At 43.0% G+C, this 21,370-nt stretch overlaps 1 protein-coding gene and 1 long non-coding RNA gene across 3 annotated transcripts; one reads left to right on the top strand and one right to left on the bottom strand.

Moving 5' to 3' along the window:
• The first annotated feature begins 4,048 nt into the window (after positions 1-4,048).
• On the top strand, positions 4,049-18,931 carry TECTB (tectorin beta). 2 transcript variants are annotated; one of them, XM_063163200.1, is made up of 12 exons: positions 4,049-4,325; positions 10,021-10,191; positions 11,092-11,183; positions 12,821-13,011; positions 13,404-13,546; positions 13,627-13,699; positions 15,011-15,114; positions 15,194-15,277; positions 15,452-15,614; positions 17,361-17,430; positions 18,306-18,338; positions 18,827-18,931. In XM_063163200.1, exons 3-12 carry the CDS (start codon positions 11,105-11,107, stop codon positions 18,877-18,879), a joined length of 993 nt encoding a protein of 330 aa, XP_063019270.1. In that variant the 5' UTR covers positions 4,049-4,325; positions 10,021-10,191; positions 11,092-11,104; the 3' UTR covers positions 18,880-18,931. The 2 variants fall into 2 exon arrangements, with proteins under 2 accessions (XP_063019270.1, XP_063019269.1); XM_063163199.1 differs by having other exon boundaries at positions 10,021-10,195.
• On the bottom strand, positions 17,310-20,658 carry LOC134421843 (uncharacterized). The gene is made up of 2 exons (XR_010028692.1): positions 20,494-20,658; positions 17,310-19,666 (listed from the first exon to the last, which is right to left on the bottom strand). It is a non-coding gene; the product is annotated as an uncharacterized LOC134421843 (long non-coding RNA).
• Positions 20,659-21,370: the final 712 nt, after the last annotated feature.

Genomic DNA, 21,370 nt, shown 5'->3' with positions numbered 1-21,370 from the left:
TTGCAGATAAGATGGCTATATACAGCATTTAGATACAAATACCAGGGCTTGTCCCTTCACCTGAGCTACACTGCCCACTAGTCAGGATGCCCCCAACTTTGGCATGGACAGGCAAATAAGAGATAAGAGAATCAGAGGAACTGCCCCTCCTGTGTGCAAAATGAGAGGAAAGGGCAGTCCATGCCTCAGGGAAGGCAGGGGCAGTTCCCTTTGCACGGTGAGCTGCAGAATCCTCCCTGAGGAAGGCAGAAAAATGAAATACCAAGGTACAGTTTCCCTCTTCATGCTTTGAGCTCCTGGTGCCAGGCTGTACCTGGCCTCCTCACTTCAAGAGAGCCTGGTTAGACTGAGACTAAAGGGTCCAGGCTGGCTGTGACTGTGCAGCAAAGCAGGAATCACAAGAGCCTTTCTTTCCTTCTCTTTGGATGGGCACGATTGAAATAGCTTTAAAAAGTGCAAACCCAGGGATGTATAACCTGAGATCACAGCAGCAGCAGCCTGCTGCCAAGGAGTCATGTTAGCTGACCATCACTGTCTGCCCAACACCAGCTCCTGCCTGCAGAGCCATTTCTGGCCAATGTCATACTGCTGGTGAGAGGAGCAGATGTGAAAAGCCAGCAGGAAGCCACCATGGAAACCCTGCACAAAGCAAAGGACTGTTGGAAGGAAATATTTACAACCAAAATTTCACACACAAGCATATTTAAGTAGCATGGGCAAAGTCATGAAATGAAGGAGATTGATGGAGCAGCAGTGTTTGCTGAGCTCAGTGGAAGGGGTAGTGCACAGAGAGGTGGTGGGACAGGAAACATGGAAAGGGATGGGAAGGTGAGAATACCAGAAGGTGACATTACATAGTAACTCCTTCAGACATTGTGAGTTTAGTGGCATATTGGGCAGATCATAAGGGTTGCAATCACATGAGGAAAATGAAGACTGGGAAGTGGAGAAATGAACTGGTACAGGAATTCACACGCTGACTGAAAGGCTGGCGAGCTCAGCTGAATTGGCTCCTGACAGGAGGTGCAGAAGGAAAGAAATATACAGCATTTGTTGTCCTAGAGAGAAGCATCTTTCCAAACTACTTGTTACAAGCCACAAGATTAAGGCTTGCAGGAGAAGCTAAAAAGGTCTGGATGATTGAACTTATTTCATTCAAATCTGCCATTCCTGAGTGATGTAGGCTTTGATCTATTCTATTTTTACTTATCTGTTCATAAATTATCCACATTATTAGTTAACGAATGTATTGACAAAGATACAAGAAAATTATGTATGCTCTCCTATTTTACTTGCTTGCCATATTGAAATAGCAACACTAAATCATAATTATTATAGACAATGAAAATAATCAGAACAGGCCAAGGAAGGGTCCAAAAGATGGGCACCATTCAGAGGAGGGTGAGATGTCTTCACCAGATTTCATCAGTCACTTTGCCTTTCTGTGCCACATGTGCCTGTTCATAGTACATCACTAACACCATCTCCTGGCCAGTTGGTGTCTGGACTAAAATCTTTATGAAGGTCTCAGAAAGCCTGAAATGCATGGTATTGCAAACATAGAAAATACCACTGTTGCCATATCTTCTCTACATTCATATCCACTGATTTCACCTGTGCCAAAATAATACCATACCCACCCCCAGGATTAGATGTAGAGAGTGGGCATTCCAACTACATTCTTTTTTCCCAAAGGATTTCCAGAAAGATGTATCCGAATACTCTCAAATCAGCTTACATTTTCAGAACTGACTATTGATTGATGTATTTAGGTACATTTTATTTTGGAGCCCACTGAGAAAAAAACAAAACTGATATTAAGAAAAAAGCTGTGAAAACAGATCCTTTCCTAGTATTTCAAGTTCAGCACTTTAAGCCTTACACACTTTCTGAAGCATCAATAATGTATCTTACCAGCCTATTGCTGTAAAAGATTCAGTATTCCCTGCTCTTCTTATTTTCTCTGTTTTTTTTTTAAAGATATCAAGACCATCCAGAGATGCAAAGAGTAACTCTTCAACTTCATGTGCTTTTGGTATATCCAAGCACTCAGCAGTTTGAGGTCTATTTACTGAATTTATCCAGATGTTTGCAAGCATTTAAAACAAGGATTTGACATTTTCTTGATCTTTCAAAATCTTACATATCTGTAGATGGCCAGTATACATGTAAGGGCACTACCTTGGAGATTGCTTAGGGTTTATTGCTCCTATGTATCAATTAGGCCAGACACCTTTCATTTCAAAATCACTTCAGAAATGACTCACAGCTCAAGGAGCTTTGGCTTTCAAGATCATATTTCCAGAAAATAAATAATCAGAATCAGTAACTTGAATTTTTATATTTAAATTAATTCAGGAACATAAGGTCAACTTCTAATTTTAGCTAATCTTAGAATAAACAAACAACAGCAGAGCTTCCTGCGTCATTAACAGCATAATCAATCTGGAGTCTTGAGCACAGTCTGTCCTGGAGGATTGAGTACTTGGAGCTGTGGTGGGTTATGGAGGAGAACAACTCTATGAATCCCTTGGAAGGTAATCACATTATTGTATTCCTGAGGGATTTTCATAAAAGGGAACTACAGTGTCATACTTTCTGGAATAGCTTGTAGGAAATACTACATGAATGCCATTGGTATCATAATTTCAAGCATTTTTATGACCACAATGCTCTGTTCAGCCAGCTTAGATCGAAATGATGGTTTGCTGCAGACTATTTGCTCCAATTACATTACTGGAAGCTACACCAGAAGGGAGAAACTGTCATTTTAAGAGCTAGCAAATAGTACTTTTGCTCAGGATGGTTGAATTGATTTTGAGTGATCAATACAACACCAGCTACAGCTCAGCAGAAGAAAACACAAAGGTGTCAGCTTTCTCAAACCTGACTATCAGAGGGAGCCCATGAAAATCTCTGAAGAAATGTACATGGACCACAGCCACCTCTTGCATTTGGTGTTTAAGTGAATTCTATAATAAGTAATTAAAATTATTAATAATATAAAATTTTAATAATAATTAAAATTAATGATCCAGCCAATTTAAAAAGTAAGATCTGGATTTTGTTTGGTATTGGTTGAGTCGTAATGCAACAAAGAAATGAAAACTCAACTGAGTGCCTGAAACTTTTAGATCAATTGCTCTGCTCCATTCCACTGCATGAAGCTGTTACATTTCTCTGCTACTGTGAAACACTGTGGATGGAAAGAACCATCTCAGTGGATGTCATCAATAGTGTGTTGGTGCAATTTGAGGAAAACAATACCCTTTAACTGATCTGAAAATTGATCTGTTATCTGTGGGAAGTCTCAGAATGTGACCTTTTTGGAGGCTGAATGCTAAAGAATGTGTCTTGACGAAGTGAGAAGCTTTGTTTATAGCAAATCCACTGAGACACTCAACTGGTAATCAAGTCACCAAATCATTGTCAAAAAGCCATAAAGGCCAGTGGAAATGTTAAACTGACAAGCGAGGGGGAGTTTACTACTTAAGGTGGCAAAAGAGCCTCTGACATGTGAGTCCTATGTTCCAGAAGACATGACCTGGCACTCCAGACGATCATTCCAGCTTCCCAAAAAGCTTTTCTCATTCACAGACAAACCCATCCAGAGTTTGCTTGGACACTTCCTGCTCCACGCTGCTTATTCTTTCAGTGGCAAAGGAAGAGTAAGAGCAGGATGGGCAGCTCAAGAGCCCTACACTGAGCTTGAGCTTTGCCATTCTGTGGCTCAGTTCCATTATCTGCAAAGCAGAGATAATGGTACTAAGATTGTGATAAGCATTATTATGATCAGTTTACAAGCACAGCACCAGCTAATTAATGCAGCTAAGTTTGATACATGTAGCTCTCAGTGCCACATAACTCTTTACAACAAACAGATCCCTTTCACGGCAAAAGAGACTGTCTCCAAGGATGATGCTATCAGACTGCCAAAAATCACAAACTTTCAAAAATGAGGACAACACTGGTATAATGGATACAGTGTGCTGAGAAAAGTAGGTCTAAGATTGAACTAGCAGGATTATGTAGCTTGGGAAACCAAAACTGTGATTTTAATCAGCAGCTGCCACTGATAGAAGCGCAAAGGTTTGTGTTGGATTTGAGACTGCAGCACTACAGATACTGAAGGCTTATTTTATAGGGGAAACAAATGGATCTTAACTCTTCAAAGGATATGAATTTATGGAAAGCATTTCAATAACATGATTTTTACCAGTCCTTCATGTGTGCATTCCTATCTGGATCCCACAAAGCAGGTTTATAGTTCTGCTGGATCAGACCATGGAGAACTAAGGAAGCTGGAGAAGTGCTCTGTAGCTCAGGTAAGGGTAGAGGGGTTAAAGAGGGAGCAGGAGCACTCCAGGCTCCCAGGGCAATACAGATTGCAAGTCTGAGGAAAGGTTTCCAGGCTTGGGAATATGAGGCACTTCCAAGCTACATGGCAATCAAGTCCTTTACTGTAATTCAGCATTCCTCCTGCTTCTGAAATTTCTTTATCAGTTTGCCCCTTCATCTGTCTTTCTTTTGTTTTTTTCTTCCTTAACCATATTTTTAAAATGAGCAGCATACATTTAGGATCAGTTTCTGAGCAATCAGTGGAATTGGCACTGAGGGACCCTAGAGGATAAATTTGCCTTTAGTATACTTTTTATGTGTCACTGCACTGCAGTCCTGTTTTTGTAAGGTTTTCAGTAGCAAAGCATGCAGGCTGGGTGAGCAGCATTATTTATGGCCAGCACACATGGCCAGGAATGAGGCAGAAGATCAGACATCTGCTGGGGTGACATACCCACCCCAAACTGAGAAACAGCATATTTCAGCACCCTTCCCAGCACCAGTGGGATAATGCTCAGAAAAGAGAGCATTACTGAACCAAGAAGTGATGGTCACTGTGTCAGAGCCAGCTGCCAAACTGAGAAGATTAAACTAATGAATGACACAAAGAGTCCATTCTTGTTTTGTTCTCACCTTCCTCTTAAAATCCTCCCCCACACTGAGGTGAGATCCTCACCCACAGTGCCAAGAGATCAAGACCTGTTGATGAGATAACAAGAACTAAAAGGTTTACAAGGTGTTATACAGGATGGCATGATTGAGATCCAGAAAAGCACTTAGGTACCTCAGAAGCCATTCAGGCCACGTTCAGGTGATTACAGAATGCTATTCCACAGCAGGAACCAGCCATTACAAAATGCTTAATCCCTGTGTTCTCAGCAGAAAATCCCTGCAGTTCTGCTCTGACAGGTCCCAGATGGGACAGCAGCTCTGGACACAGTGGAGCCCAGCAGCCACAGCCACATCCTCTTCAAAGAACAGCTGGAGCAGACTGGTGGTCAGAGCCCTCACCCAGGATTACAGGAGACCCAGTTCTTGCTTGTTGAGATCAAAGCTATCTTTCCCCAGAAGTGCTCCAGCTTCTGCCTGGAAGCTGTCCTTGGGCACCCAGTGAGTAATTGGAGGGTGCTGGAGCAGGCTCAGGCATGTGTGCTGCTGACTTTGCAGGGCTGCTCGGGCTCCCAGGGCGAGCAAAAATGAATGCCAAGCCAAGCAGAGCAGTGTGTCTGGCTGGTCTCCACTCAGCTGCCCACACACAGACATCCAGTGTCATTTAAGATGTCCTGACTATCCCTGGCTTCCAGTTCCTGCTCCAAAAGTGCCTGAATGTCCCAGAGGTCCTGTGTCACAGGATATCTTGGGCACCTTACAGATATCTGTGCAGGTATCTTGGCCACCTTACAGCACTTGCTAATGCAATACATGCCTCGTTTAGACAAATTAATTAAGTACATGGCAAGTTTAGGCATCCCCAACTAGAGGCAGTCCAAGGACTGAGGTCTCACATGACTGGTGTTAGTCACCAGTTCTGGTCTCGCATGACCTGTTCTACATGTCTCATACACTCATTAAATCAAGCACCATGTCTTTATTAAATCAACCTCCAAAGTCTTATCCTTCATAACTAGCTGGATCCAAGACATCCCCTAAAAAATCACAACAAATAAAGCACTTACCCACACAAAGGCTTCAAGGAAACTCAGCTGCAAACTGATGTTCTGTTCCAACAGCAGTAAACTGCAAAACAGGCAGGATTTTGCTGGAGAAGCATCCAAAGAACATTAAATGTGCTGGCAAAGCTAAACAGCAATAGAATCAGGCATTCAAATGAACATGAAATATGATTATTGACTTCAGCCACAATTTTGTGTTCAGCAAGATTTGCTGATGTAAATATCTGTTTTGAATAGCAAAATTATCAAGGCTTCTTCAGCTGAGAGACTGTCCTCTCTCACACCCTCCCTCACAGGAGTGCATGTACCAGCAGCAGCACTGTCTCATCAAGCTCATGGCTGCAGGTGATTGCTGAAAAACTATGATTCAGTGTTGCGTAGTTACACAGACAGACAGCTAACACATGAGTAAGTCAAGAGCAGAAGACTGTCTCTTCCAGTGGCCTGAACAGCCATCTCTGGTTTTTATGTGGCTCCTCCACCATGACAGTTTCCTCTGATTTCCCCTTCTTCTGAAGAATATCAGCCACTTGGGGACTTGGGGTGCAGGAGATCTGTGTGTCCCAGGCTCTCTGTATGTACATGCATTGTGCTATAATCTGCACACAAGGCTAAAATATTTATGGAATAGAACTGTAGAATAATTTCGGTTGGAAAAAGATCTTGAAGTCCAACTGTCCTGAATGCCAAGAGCACCACTAGCCATGTCCTGTAGTGCCACATCTGCACGTACCTCCAGGGATGGTGACTCAGTCACGTGCTGAAGCAAGTGACCAGCCACGTGCCATGAGTAATAAACTATTGGAAAGGTATTTACACTGTAAAAGGCAAAACAATCCTAAATCCCTAAGGTATTTATGACTTGAGGGAATAAGTCTACACAGCACAGCTCAATCAGGCTTCAGGAAAATTTGATTGTACCAACAGAGTGCTGCACTTTCAAGGGGATCCACTCACTCAGATCAGGCCAAATGTAAATACAGCTGCTATGCTTCCAGACGCAGCATGGATCTCTGCTATGCCTGTGGGATAAATACACCTCTTATCTCAGACAAAACTGACTATGCCAGGTTTTGGTGCGTGGAAACACTATCATTTTTACATTGCAGCCTCTAGATGAGTGTCAGCTGAGCTGCCTTCCCCTGGGACCAGCTGCCTGTCTCCATTATCCCATAAGTCCTTCCATACAGCTGAGGGACTCTTCAGGTTTATTGTTTTGTCCAAAACCAATGAAAACTGGATGTTGCTATATCCCTTGCAGGTTCAAACAGCAGAATCTCATTTGCTTCATGTAAGAGCCAGACAGTTGATACTCACACAGCTTTCCATCACAATGTGAGGAACAAGGCTGGAGACACAAGCTGCCCTTGTAGGTGGAATCCACAATAAGTCCTTCATTTGCTCTTGGTTGAAATCTGTACAAACACTTAGGTTGCTGAGATTATTCAATGGTCTTGGAAAGATTCAGGGAACTGCAACAATCCTCAATGGTCTGCTTTGCAAGTTAATGGCTTTCCTTTTTCAGTGTGAGCACTTACTGAGAGAAACCTAACCCTTCTCCAAGCCTTCACCTCTGATCAGTGCAGGTATCAAATGCTGGTTGGCTTAGGTACATTCTGTGCTTGTTTCTCATGCAAATGCAAACTACTATACACCAGCTGGCACCACTGCCAAATTTGTTTCATGGTTTTCATTCTGTTTTCTACCTTTTGCCTAAAAGGAGTATTATGTACATGGAGATAAGTTTTCTGTGAGAAGATAGTGAAAGATTTATTTTCTCATACAAATTATGGGATTAGATCCATTTTGGAGTAATTCCACTGAAACCTGTACTGTTATACCAATGATAATTTAATTAGCGTATTTGCTAAAAATTATCAGTAAAAAGCTAATCTGTGTTTCAAGAGCTTTGTTAATTTTGTTAATGTTATGGTGAGGCGGATCACTTACATAATTTTCAGCAAGGCATTTACACTATTCCTAATCAAGATTAGCCAAATATCTTATACTCCAAATCAGCCCTGTGTGTACAGGCCTGATAGGCCAAGTCCACCCTCAGGACTGAATCTGATTCTTTGAGTTTGAAGAATTAGCTTGTACACAGCCATGAGTCCTTTCCCATGCCCAAGTCACAAGCCCTCTTCTGCAAGTGTCCCCTTGTTTCTGTGCTAAATATTCTTGTCAACAGGGTTGATCAGAAAGTCTCACCAGAAACCCTGGTTTCTTCTTCCAGACCAAATACACACTCACACACAGAAAGACAAAAAAATAGTGCATGTTGACACAGTGTATATTTAGATTTAGCCTTAGGAAATCATAATTAGGCCTGAATCCCTGTGGGATTTGGGGTGAGGCTATAAAACAGGTACCTGGAGTTAAATCTTCCTTGCTTTAAGATTTCTGATGAGGATAATCTCTAGTTAAGAGAGATCACACCAAATGATTGATGAGCTTTGCTTCTTTTTCAGTGGATTGTTCTTTAATTCAATTAAAATAACAACAAACCCTGCCCAGAGGATTTTATCCATGTGTCCATCTTTAAGTAATCTCATTTAAATCAGAATGTGGTGTCTTGCAGACTCACAAGAGCAGTAAGAGCAACTCCTTACAAAGCTTCAGTCTTGGTTCAGACTTGATATTTGAAATCAAGCACCAGCATGGCTTTTCAACCTTTTAGGGCTTTGGATCAGCTTTTCAACCTTTGTTTAGGGCTTTGGATCAGTTTGCCAGAAGAAGTCACCCTGATCACTTAATTCTTCATGTCACTGCAGATTGATGTGCACACGACCATTGCCAAGCAGACCTCACAGTGCAGGTGCACCCATTGCCCTGCTTTGCTCAGGTCTTCTGGCTTGAGACACTTCTTGTAGCGAATGCTGTCATCAAGGTGTTCCTACAAATCTCACTCACAGGCTAGTTAAAAACTCCTCGTTGAGCATTTCAGGTTTAGGTCAGGGCCACTGTGCTCTTCCATTTGATTCTCTCAAAAACTCCAAACTACTGACAACTGGTACACCTTTATTACTGTGCCACCCTGTTTGCCAAAAACTGCCTGGGAGAAGGCAGATCCACACCAAAGTCCTGCTGTGGGTGGGGCAGAATGAGGTTCTGCACAAGAGGAGCCAACAGACCATCTCTGAGGAGCCCCAACGGGGCTGGGTCCCACGTTAGTGACTCAGGACATCAGAGCAGGAGTGGTTCAACAGCACACGGGACTGGGTCAGGTTTGGGACACAGTGCCCAAAGCTCCAAAGCTGAGCCTGGGCCACTTCCCATGGCAAAACTGTTTAAAACCCATATTCTGTATAAAATAGTAGTAGTGCACCCACTACTTTTTTGGGCCTTTCACTATAAGCTGACAAAAACAGGATCTAATGAGGCACCAGAAAATCCCACCAGCTAGCCAAGACTTTCACACGCAACTTCGTGACTGGTGGTCATACAAAGAGTAAATTTTTTTCAGTTTTCTGTGCAATGGTAAATTTTATACAATCTATAGTTTAATGTTAAATGTATATTACACAGCCTTGTGTGCATTTAGTATTATGTACTATAATGATGTAGCATAATGCTAAGGCTTATGGAAGAGTCTACCTAAACTCAGATTACTTGCCTGAGCTTTTAGAAAAAAATAAGTAAAAAAACAACTCCAAAGGCAGTATATGATCTGTTGCCACTACTTTTGTTCATTTGTATGGCACAAAAGCTTGACATTCTCAATAAACCATTTAAGACAAGCAGCTAATTCCTATAAATATGTTTTCACTGAATTCTAGCAGGCAGCTGTATCTTCACCTCTCCAGAAATTTACATCTTCCTAATAAACTCACAAACCAAAAAATTTTGTACCTTCAGGAGGTTTCTGTTCACTTGTTTGCAAGATCAGTAAAAAGCCACTGTAGAAAGATTTGTAAAAATCAAATAGCAGCAATGCAGTCTCATCTAGGGGAAGAGAACTGCTTTTCTATAACTCTTTTTTTTTTCCTCTCACACTGGACAATACTGGCAGGTTGAGATTTAACCAGAGATGGGCTCCTTTTACAAGATTGCTTATATAAAGCGAAGATAACACCAGCTGGGTTCATTTGAAAGAGGACATCTTGGAAAGAGCTGACGGCGCTGCTTTTGGAATAAGACTGGAATGAAAATCTGAAATAATTAGCACCTTCCTGCCCGTCTCGTAGGTATAACCTTTAATTTCTTGTAGAATGCATGGGATGATAATTAGAAGGAATTGTCACTGATACGTACTTTAAGACCCTTTTATAAACTCATGTATATTTATATATTTTTAAATAGAGGCTGAGTGAAAATGTTGAAATTGATTGGTTTTGTTAGAACTAGTGAATTGGAATGATTTTTTTTTCCCTGTAAATGATATTTCTTACTTCTGACTTAGTCTGCTTAGTGATGTGTGTATGAGGGCTGATACTGAAGAGTGTCTTCAAAGGGAAATTATGAGAATTGCAGTTCCAGTCCCACAGGCTCTATATGTTTTTCCCCTGTGGGAAACAGCTTTCAGGTTGGAGGCCTGAAATATAAATGTAAATAACTTCTATGGATGTTTTCCTCAAAACTCAACATTTAGCAGCAAAGGAGAAAATGCATAATTCACCAAAACTGAGCTATCTTAAGTTTATATGCATCAGAATACCAATCACCACAGAGAATAGTTTCAGCACTAAATTTTAAGCACATTATATATGCTCTTGTGTCATATTTCTTCTAGTAATTTCTATTTCCTCTTTTTTTCAAATTCCACTGTTTCAGTTTCATTTGGTTATATTAACACTTCAGGTTTAGACTATTTGCAAGAAATCAAACTAGAATAATTAAAAGCCACCACTAAACTGAAATAGTAAAATTGTCACAATAGTGACCTAATTATAGCAATGGTCTTTGAAATATTTACCCTGTAGTTGCAATTAGATTGGGTGACAGGATATCAGTAATGTTATTTTTTCTCTCTGCAAAAATGACATTTTAACAGTAGCTACTACAAGCTCAGGACTGCAGACAATGCATTGTTTTTATTTCCACTTTTAAAGACATTTTCAGCTCTTATTTCCTGTGTCCTCAGATCATTGCAAGAAATGGTGACTCTTGCTGTTTATCTGCTGGTCATTTTGGCTCGAGGTCTTGCAGGGGGGCCTTGCACTCCAAATAAAGCAGGTAAAATAACTTAAACCTCCTGAGATCTTCTCCTGTAATTAAGATGCCAAAGGGTTTTTTTCATTCAAAATCAAAAGGTTTTCCTTCAGAAAGTTAAACTGTGGATTCCGTAGAGCTAATCCTTAAATTTCTTTTATTGACCTGCTTTGAGCTAGCACAGTAAAGAATGTTCGATACAAGTCCTAACCCCACAAAGAATTAGGCATGTAGCTAATTCTGTGCAATAACCATAGTGCAAGAAAGTTAATCACAAAAGCATATAGTAGCAGAGGGAACAAAAGCAATTAGAAATTTTCTGTAATAGTACAGGCTAGACGCAGCAGATCTTGGCTGCCCAAACTGGGTTGTAGTCCCACGGACTACATCAGATTGCCAGACCTGTAACATAGATTTCACTACAATTACAAAATGTGGTCCAGAAATGTGTTGGAATATGCCTCAATTTAGTGTTTGCTTTTTAGTGCATGACTGCTGTCAGATTGCTGTCAGTCATTTCATGGTATATCTAAAGTATTTGGCCCTCTAGCCATTTATTTCAGTACCTTTATTTGCACAAGCAGTTTCTCTTAACTGCAGGAATTTTCATAGCTCTAAAGTTGCCAGTTTTAAATCTGAGCATTAACACAAGCAGAATCAGCTTGCATGTGCTCAAGGTTTGTTAATCAGAAAAACCAAATTGTTAATGTCTCTACTTGACTTTCCCAGATTATTCCCCAGCAGACATGGAAAGGCTGCAAAATGAGGCTTTTAGCATAAGAAATGAGAGTGGCAAGGGCTTTGAAAAAAGTAACTGAATAATTCCAGGGAGGGTACCTTTTTTTCTCACTGTGGTAATTGGAAGTCTTCCTCAGTTTTCAGGTCACTAATGGTTAGTCAATATTTGCCCTTAAAATTTCCATCGGATGTTCAAATTAGCTGTGCCTGTGAAAAATATCCAATTCTGCTGTCATGAAGGTATCAGTCTGTCTGTCTGTTATGATGTTCAGCATTCATGTGTGCATTAGCAATCACCATGTTTGGAAATACACAGCACTGCTGTTAACAGGGCTGGGAGTTTGGGTCATTTCCTATTGTTGTTAGCAGGCCTAGGTTAAGTTTTAGAACTTGGCTTTTGACTTGACAATTGGAAAAATTCAGTTTGTGCTGGATTTATAGTGCCAGTCCAAGAAAAGAAAAGGCAGAATATCTATTGTGGCCAAGATTTATACACCAGTACAAAACAGTGCAGATCTACAAAGCCTACCAAACAACCTCACCAATATTATTTTTACAGAGTCAGTGGTGTTGCAGAAGCCAGCTTTGCAGCACAAGTTAATGAGACATTTTCAGCGCAGTTTTTTTTACTTCAAGTTTCTCACCAGTGTCTCTGCTTTTCAATTGGCAATTCCAGAAAGATAAAAATTTTTCACAAAGTTCTGCATTGATTAGAAGGCAAAGGCTAAACTCTTCCATAGAGGACAGAATTTAACAACCTAAAGGTCTGTTTTGTGTAGCAAAAGCTGCTGTCATTAGGGGACCTTCCAGCACACATCCCTGTTCACAGAAGGTTAAGCCCAATGGAAAGTAAATGGGTGGACCCATCTCTTTTGAAAGGAAATTACCACTGAATAACTTCAGGTATATCATTTTCCTTCCAGATGTAATTCTAGTATACTGCTATCCTAAAACCATCATTACCAGAATTCCAGAGTGCCCTTATGGATGGGAGGTTAATCAGCTGGCACTTGGAGGCATTTGCTACAATGGGATCCACGATTCAGGATATTACCAATTCACAATCCCAGACCTGTCACCTAAAAACAAATCATACTGTGGCACACAGTCAGAGGTAAGACTATGAAGGTCAGCATTTCTGACTCAGGAAATGGCTGCACTCACTTGAGAGAGTCCTGTCCTCTTCAGCTTGAAGTAAGCTTTAGGTACCAATGGAAGAAGGAGCCAAACTGCAGAGTCAAGGAGAAGGAAGAATCACACAGCTGTGCTTTGCAGTTCCAGGCAAAATAGGCTTAGTGATATTAGTCTGCTGTTCACCTGCACCTGTGTTACACAGAACTTATGTTTAGTAAGGCATATGAATAGGCAGCACAGCATATAAAGAGCTACCAAACCAATTTTCCTTGGGGACCCTGTTTTGACATCAGAGTCTTCATGTTTCCAAGTTTATTCCTGATGCCTCAAGGACTCAGTACTGCCCACATTTCTCTGTCTCACCATTCACAGTTCAAGAATCCCATATACCACTTCTACAACTCCATCGTCTCCAATGACTCCTCAGTGATTGTGAAGAACCAGCCGGTGAATTACTCCTTCACCTGCTCATACAATGCCAACTACCTGGTGAACCAGGCTGCCTTTGACCAAAGGTATGTCCTCTCCTGGGAGTGTGTCTCACCCTGTCCTCATTACCATGCCTCACTCATGCAGAATTTTGTCTGGTCCCCAGGGTGGCCACTGTCCATGTGAAGAACGGGAGCTCAGGCTCATTTGAAAGCCAGCTGTCCCTCAACTTCTACTCTGTAAGTGCTCTCTGCCACTCACACCTTCACCTTTGCCTTACAAAGGCTTCAGCCAAAGGGCTGGAAAAAACAGGGCAGCTGCTCCTGACATTTATGTGTCATGGAGCACATTACTAGCCTGGAACAGATAATTGCAGTGGGATTGGCAGGGGTTCTTGTTTCTGCTGATTAACAGGGATATACTTAAAGTGAACTGAACAGACTCATGCCAACTGTTCTTTTAATCCCTCAGAATCAGACAGATTTTTCTGCTGAGAGGTACATTTCTAACCTGCTGACAGGTTTTATAAGAAAAATCAAAACTTGTGTGCAGTCCCACTGCAACAGCAGCATGAATCTGCACGTACTGCTGGCCTTGCATGGCCTCTATAGACACAGCAAAGCTCCCTGCATTTCTCTTGCAGCTTTCTCCCTGATCCTCTCACCTGACAGATATTTCATGTACCCCACAGATCTTTAGGTCATGCTGGAATTTTGTTGCCAACAAAATATTGTCCCTTGATATCAGGCAGATCTTTTGAAGACTCCCTCTCCTCTCTGCAGCTTCACTGCACTGCTGGAGCAGCCAGTTCCTAATCCTGGAATCTTTTCTCCACAAAAGCACAGTCAAAACTCCAAAACAGCCTCTCTATTTTAGCACAGCAAGAAAAAGCACAACTAGGAACATACTGTGTTAAAATTATAGGCCAGGTAAAAGGAGTATTTTCCACTAGATAAGCCAATGCTTGAACTAAATCTGATGCTTTTTGGTTCTTTGTACAATTCTGGTGCTAGCTTTGTTATCATCTTACCCAACAAGAAGCATTGGGATTTAAGGTAGGCATTTCAGTGTATTTGTAACCAAAACTTTTCACCTGAGCACCACACTGCTCCATGTTCAGCAGGCTGGCTTTTTTCTTGTCATTTCTGCTTGTCTTCCTTCCTTTTCTCCAACATGTGGTCATGTCCCAACTCCATTCCCATTCTGCACACTCACCTTCACTCTCACTCCCACCAGCTTCTCCCACCAGCAGAAGCAGCAGCAGCAAGCTTGCTCCCCACCCATGCTCTGTGGGAATATATGCAATACATGCTACAACCCAAACAGCATCAAGTTCTCTCACTGATCATCATTATACACCAAATATTAATCAAAAGATTTTTAAACATCATCTTGGTTTGCAATAGTCCTACTACCAGTGTAGAGTTTGGAGGTTGCAGGTTATAAGAACCCAGGTTTCTGGGGTCAATCTCTCCAGTGGTGGCTGAAGTTTAATGATGCCTTGCTTTGTATGTTACAATGTATGATGCCTTTGTCTTTGCCTTTCAAAGAATGCCAAGTTCTCAAGTATAAAGGAAGCCCCCTTTGTGGTTGAAACATCAGAAATTGGTTCTGACATATTTGCTGGAGTGGAAGCCAAGGGCTTAAGTGACAGGTAGGCAAAGGAAGGAGGAATGAGTAATAAACTGGCAATTGGGACATTCCTTGCTAATCTGGGGTTTGTATCTCCCCAGGTTTAAAGTTGTTCTCAACAACTGCTGGGCAACCCCCTCCTCAGAGTATTTCTACCAGATCCACTGGCCTTTGATCACCAAGGGGTAGGTGCTGGTGGGACCCAGGGGAGCACCTCAGCCCAGCCCTGAGGATGGCTGGAAAGCTGGTTGTGGGGAGCAAAGGAAAAGCTGGGCAAATGCTTTCATCAGATGTCACCTCAGGAGATGTCTCACTGAAGCCACGGGGGCTCTGACACTGCTTCTCCCCACACAACACAGGTGTGCCACGGACTACTCCATCCTAGTGCACGAGAACGGCAAAACGAACCGGGCCACGTTCCAGTTCAACGCCTTCCGCTTCCGCAACATCCCCAAGCTGTCCAAGGTCTGGCTGCACTGCGAGACGCACATCTGCGACAGCGAGAAGTTCTCCTGCCCCGTGGTAAGGCCTCCCTGCTGCAGAAACACGCGGTGCCACCTTCAGACAGAGGATGGCCAGCCCTCCCCGAGCGTCTGCAGGCGCAGAGCCGGCGCCAGGGCTCTCGGCAGATGGAGGCAGGCACCGTGCGAGCCCAGCTGGGCAGCCCGGCCCCTGTCATGCCACAGGCAACATTGGGAAACTTGTTTAAATGTATTGAGAAATAAGGCAGCCATTGAAAAACTCAGCTCCTGTTCATATCCCAGACTACAGTCCTGTCTGACAAACAGCTACAGCTAAACACAAGCCTGGAAAAAGGGAGAAAGTTGAGCTTTTTCCATTTTACCAAGTATCTTGGTGCTAAGAGCAGCCTCGGGGCAGTGTGAGTCTCAAAGCTCCCAGTCCCCCTTCCCAAGGAAAGTCCTCCCTGCCATGCAGCAATAAGTTATTGCTCTTGCAGACATCTTACTCTGCATAAAATACATAAATTGTCTCTGGAGCAGGAACTGAGGTAGAAGAGTAGATTCCTGTATCCTTAGATGGGAGCATGGTAAGGGTGCTATACAGGCACATAATTTAACAAGGGTAAGTGCCCATAAATTGTCTTTCTTTAAAGACTCTCTCTCCACCCTTCACCAAGTCAGAGCTTTGCCATTCTTTCTCTCATGCAATGAAATAGAATTTTATTTAACCTAAAATGAAAACACAAAATACTCCTTGGCCAATATGCTGTCATTTCAACAATAAATGTTTCTTGCCGGAGAAGAGAAAACATCACTCCTGCTGGTGAGCCCAAGTTTTCATTCTTACCCCTTCCTCAGTCCAGGAGCAAATTAAGGCAGCATTTTGTAATATACAGCCTCAGTGCTAAGCAGGAGGAATTGACTTGTGCACAAGTTGCATGTTTGACAAAAGCACATTGTTAGAAATTCTAAGTTTCAAAGGCAACAGAAAAAACTTTATAATTTTGTAGATTTTTAAGATTTCTTCAACTTTTTATCCAGTCACAGATCGGAGTTAAAAGAAAACACAAACCCATTACTTCATATGTGCCCCTCTGGCAGTACTGTCAAACACCTACATCATCCTTTCAGGCACTGTGTGGAATTCCCACCTTACCCTCCAGTGCAAGTTAATTGCTCAGTCAGGCAATATCCCTCGAGTTCCCACTCAAAAATGCAGCTGGTGGTCTTCTGCAATTAAGGTTGAACCAAGCTGGTGGTCTGTGCTTACAAGCAACTCATAACCAGAATTACTACATGCTGAGTTTGTAATAAAAATGCCCACAGCTGGGGATCTGCAAAGGTCAGAGAGATGCACAAGGACCTTTAATCTGTAGAGCACCGCCTTCAATACAGACCTTGTCAGCTGTGACAGGCATCATTAGTGCTGGACATGAGCTGATCAATTCAGAAAGGATTTGGTGCTTCCTATTTCTACCCAACGGACAACAATTATCATCAGCAATAAACAACCACAGAAGCCTTCACAGAGGTCAGGGGTTAAACAGATGGAGCTCAATTTCCCTCTTCTTGACAGGAGTTTTGTTTAAGGCAGGGTGGGAAAGCAGCCCACCAAAATCTTCAGAAAATGAACTGTAAGGCTCTCTTCAAATCTCTCCTGCACTAAAACCCCCAATAATTACAGGCAGGAAACAAAAATGTCCCTAGAAAATATGCAGCAATTTCCTTGGTTGGAAACATAAGAATTGTGCCTGTGGGGTTTTAAAATAATTTTTAATTGTTTTGGTTTTCTCTCTGCTCTCTTGAGATATGTGACAAGCGAGGGCAGCGCGCGGAACAAACCGGAGGCGTTCTGGTGGCGGAGATCACCGTGCGCAGTAAGTGCCAGGGCTCCTGGGGTGCGTCTCCTTTGGGAAGCCATGAAACTGGCAGACAGGAGCGAGCAGAGAGAGCCACAGCCCTCTGCCAGACCCCTGTCCCCCGGGGCAGCAGAAGTCTTGAACAGAAGTTGGTCCCCTCCAACTCTGGCAGGAGATCTCAGTGACATTCTCTTCTCTTGCCAAGTGAGTCAAGGCACCCCTTTGGCATTTATGATAAATGGCCAAACCACTGGCACACAGAGCTGGCAGTGAAAGCTCTGCTCACCTGCCTGTGACCTCAGCAGCAGCTCAGACATGCTCTGAGCTGCACGGGAGTGGGAGAGAGGTCAGGAGCAGCAGGAGAGTTTTTCTTTACACTGTGGGTCCGTGCTTCAGCATATCCACAACACCTTCATGTGTTGCAGGGATGATTTGTGCCTATCCCTCCTGACACACCGATGGCACTGCCATCGGCCTTCCCCACTGCACAACAACTGCTCCCTCCAACTGCTGCCTCCTGCAGGCACCAGGGATTTCTCTCTGAGCTGGTTCATCTTTTGAAACAAGTCCTTGGAACAAACAATGTTTTCACTGGAGCCCTTTATACTAGTTTATCAACTGCACCAATCTGAAAGCAAATTTAAAATTACAAATACAGACACAGTAAAATTATTACAATCCATTATGTCGCACCAGAAAACCCCCATCGATATTAGAAGGTAAAAGAACTGAGGATTCTTTTTTAACTTCAAAACAGTAAATCCAAGAGGAAGAAATCTTCAGAATTTCAAAATGTGACAAATGTTTCCTGTTCTTTTACAAAGCACACTGGTGCACTTTGCCCTATTTTAATCATCATCCTGATGTAATTATTTTCTTCCTCTTTTATACAGGCAAAGGTTTATCCAGATTTTACACACTCTCAGGTAAACAGCAAAGTTTTACAATGAAAGTATCAATTCCAAATATGCATTTTGAGTGTCTTTGTCGACATAAAATCCATAGCTCAAAGAAAAAAGCTGAAATACCAGTAAATTTGACAGAAGAGTGAATATTTCAAAATCAGATTTTATTTCCTGGTGTAATATACTTTGTTTTCCTTCTTTTGGTATATCACTCACACCAGACAATAAAATCATAGCAATTACTTCCAATACAGAACAATCTTTTTTCTCTAATTGTCACACTCCCTTCCCAAAAAGGAACAATCATGTTTTACTGGGTTAACAGGGATGTCTGAAAGCATTTCTGATTGGAAAGGCTTTGAAACACACCTTTCAAAATCTATTTGTTAACATTTGATATGTTGACAGAGCCACATTAGGGCCTGCAGTTTTATTGAACAGGGTGGGAAGAGAAGGTGAAAGGGAGCTGACAGGGAAGTACTCACATGTAGCCTGTGTTTCTCTTGCAGATGTCATCTTCCACCTACTTTTTGTGATTGGATTTTCTGCTGTTTTATTATAAAATCAGCCCAGCTGTACTTTGTAACTTTCCTCGATCCTGTTTGGACCTGGACTTCTTTACTAAAGATGTTTATTTTACAGAGGAAAAAGGAAAGCCACTAAAAATCCTTGTGCACCATTTTACCAGATAAATAAAACATTCCATGAGCTTTGTGCCTCAAATTCTGGAAAATTCCAAAGCAGATTTGCTTCTCCCAAGTCTCTGCTGGCATTCTGAACTAGTGAAAACCCTTGGGTTATGCCAATGCCTCCTTGTAAAAAGCTGTGATGGCAATAGGACTTGTTCCTAAAGAGAATATAGGGATGTGCAAACTCAGCATTTTTCAGTGCCAAATTTACCTTCAGGGTCCCCCTTCCCTGCCAGTCTCAGTGTGGTACCAAACTCCCCTCCAGGCCTGGTCTTGCAAAGTCCCAGTTTGTTCTGTGAAGTCTTGGAACAAAACAGAAACCAGCCTAACATGTCAAGGATGGGAGGAAAGGGTGCTTTTCATGTAGTAGTAATTAGAAGGTGTTCAGAGTTAATTACCCGACATTTCTTTCCTGATTCTCAGCGTTGTCAGTATTGATTGGTTGGATTAAGTAGAGCACACTGTAGGAGTAGGATGTCTTGCTGACTGGACAGGCGCAGTGCTGGATGGTTACGTGGTGTGGGAGCATATTGAGCACTTCTGAGGTTGGAAAACAAGCTAATGAGCCTCGCACTTCCCCTTGAAGACATAGCCAGGGGCAGACACAGCAGGGTCCAGGTGTTAGGTCTGTACCTGAGCAACAACAGCAAGACAAAAGCACTGGAAAGGGAAATAATGATTTATGAATAGCAGGAAATGTCAGGACATGAAACAATTCCCCAAAAAGCATAACAGTAGGTTCCTTACTTCCATTAGTTACTTGAACAATATTGAAAAAAACCCTTGAAAGTGTCAGAAATATAGAACTTTTCCATGAAACTTCCAGGATCCTAAATGTGAAAGAGGGAAGAATGACTACAGTTGTTACATTTTCAATTAATGAACACGGTGGGTGTACCTGTGTTTGCACATACTGAAGCAAAAGCTCATTACAGATTTTTTTACTATTGTTTGTAGAGAGGGAGCCTCCTGAATAACTGTGAAGGATTTTCAGCTCCCTGATAAAGCTCACTGTAATGAAGATAACGCAGAGCTCGAACACGCATCCATTAGACCCCAGCGGTAAAATAAACACATTTAGTGCATTTCCAGGGGCTCCTTTCGCTGCTCCCGGCGCAGTCTCGGTCCGTGGGCGCTGCCGAGGGCGGAGGGCGCGGGGAGCAGGCGCCGTTCCCCGCCGGGCACAGCAGAGGGCGCTGCGGGACAGCGGCTCCACAGGGCGGTCTGACCGCCATGATCGCCCCTCAGGCTCCGGGCCGCGTTTGCTGCATTACCTCCCTCTCCTCTGCTCTCCTCCCTCTTCTTCCTCTGCTCTCCTCCTCCTCCTCTGCTCTCCTCCTCTCCGCCGTGCCCGCTGCTCCGCAGGTCATTCTGACCTGGGATAATCGCCCTGCAGGCTCTAGGCCGTGTTTGCTGCATTACCTCCCTCTCCTCTGCTTCCTCCCTCTCCTCTGCTCTCCTCCCGCTGACACCCCGCGTTTCAGCACCTCCGAGCGGCGTTTGCCTCTTCAAATTCTTGTCCTTCTCCAAAGCTTGTTTCTTTTGCCTTGCTTTTATAACAATCACCACACTCGTGTCGCGGCTGTTTTGTGCAGAAAGACTTGGCAGGTTGGTTCATTCCTTTCTGGTTATGCAAGAAGTGTGGCTTTGGAACCAACCGTGCAGGATTTCAGCAGCTCTGGATGCGCCTGTGGATTCCCAGGCTGCTCCCGCCAGCCGTGGGATGGAGCCTGTGACACACACATCTGTCCCTGTGGCACACACATCCCCTGTCCCTGTGGCACACACATCTGCCCATGTGGCACACACATCCCCTGTCCGTGTGGCACACACATCTGTCCCTGTGGCACACACATCTGCCCACGTGGCACATACATCTGTCCCTGTGGCACACACATCTGTCCCTGTGGCACACACATCTCCTGTCCGTGTGGCACACACATCCCCTGTCCGTGTGGCACACACATCCCCTGTCCGTGTGGCACACTCATCTGTCCCTGTGGCACACACATTTCCTGCCTGTGCTCCTGCACTGAGCAGGGCTCGGGCAGCCCTCCTGTCTGTTTTGTCTGCATCACTGTCTCCCTACAGTCCAGAAATGGTTTATTGCCAAAACTAATCAAAACACAACTGAAAAACATCTGCCAGAGTTGATTGTGGAAAGGTCTATCTGCCAGAGAAGAGAACAACACATTTACAGGTTTCAGCTCAAGCAGTACTGCTCCATAAGAAAGCAAAAGTTGTCCATCCTAGATAGTTTGCATAAAAAAAGTATCCACCTTTTATTTTCCTAACCTAGCATATGGCTCATCACTACTTGTTCTACTAAACACTATTTATGTTGCCTGTATCAGAAAATGCAAT

Source organism: Melospiza melodia, chromosome 9 (assembly GCF_035770615.1).
Source record: "Melospiza melodia melodia isolate bMelMel2 chromosome 9, bMelMel2.pri, whole genome shotgun sequence".
Classification (NCBI taxonomy): domain Eukaryota; kingdom Metazoa; phylum Chordata; class Aves; order Passeriformes; family Passerellidae; genus Melospiza; species Melospiza melodia.
The sequence above is the reverse complement of the archived record's forward strand: the minus strand, read 5'-3'. Positions and strand labels throughout refer to the sequence as shown.

What these genes read in the sequence shown, in the direction of transcription:
- TECTB (XM_063163200.1), top strand. Translation starts at nt 11,105, where the DNA reads ATGGTGACTCTTGCTGTTTATCTGCTGGTCATTTTGGCTCGAGGTCTT. An exon ending in AGAAGTTCTCCTGCCCCGTG is followed by an intron (nt 15,615 to 17,360) that starts GTAAGGCCTCCC and finishes TGCTCTCTTGAG; the next exon opens with ATATGTGACAAGCGAGGGCA. An exon ending in CAGATTTTACACACTCTCAG is followed by an intron (nt 18,339 to 18,826) that starts GTAAACAGCAAA and finishes TTTCTCTTGCAG; the next exon opens with ATGTCATCTTCCACCTACTT.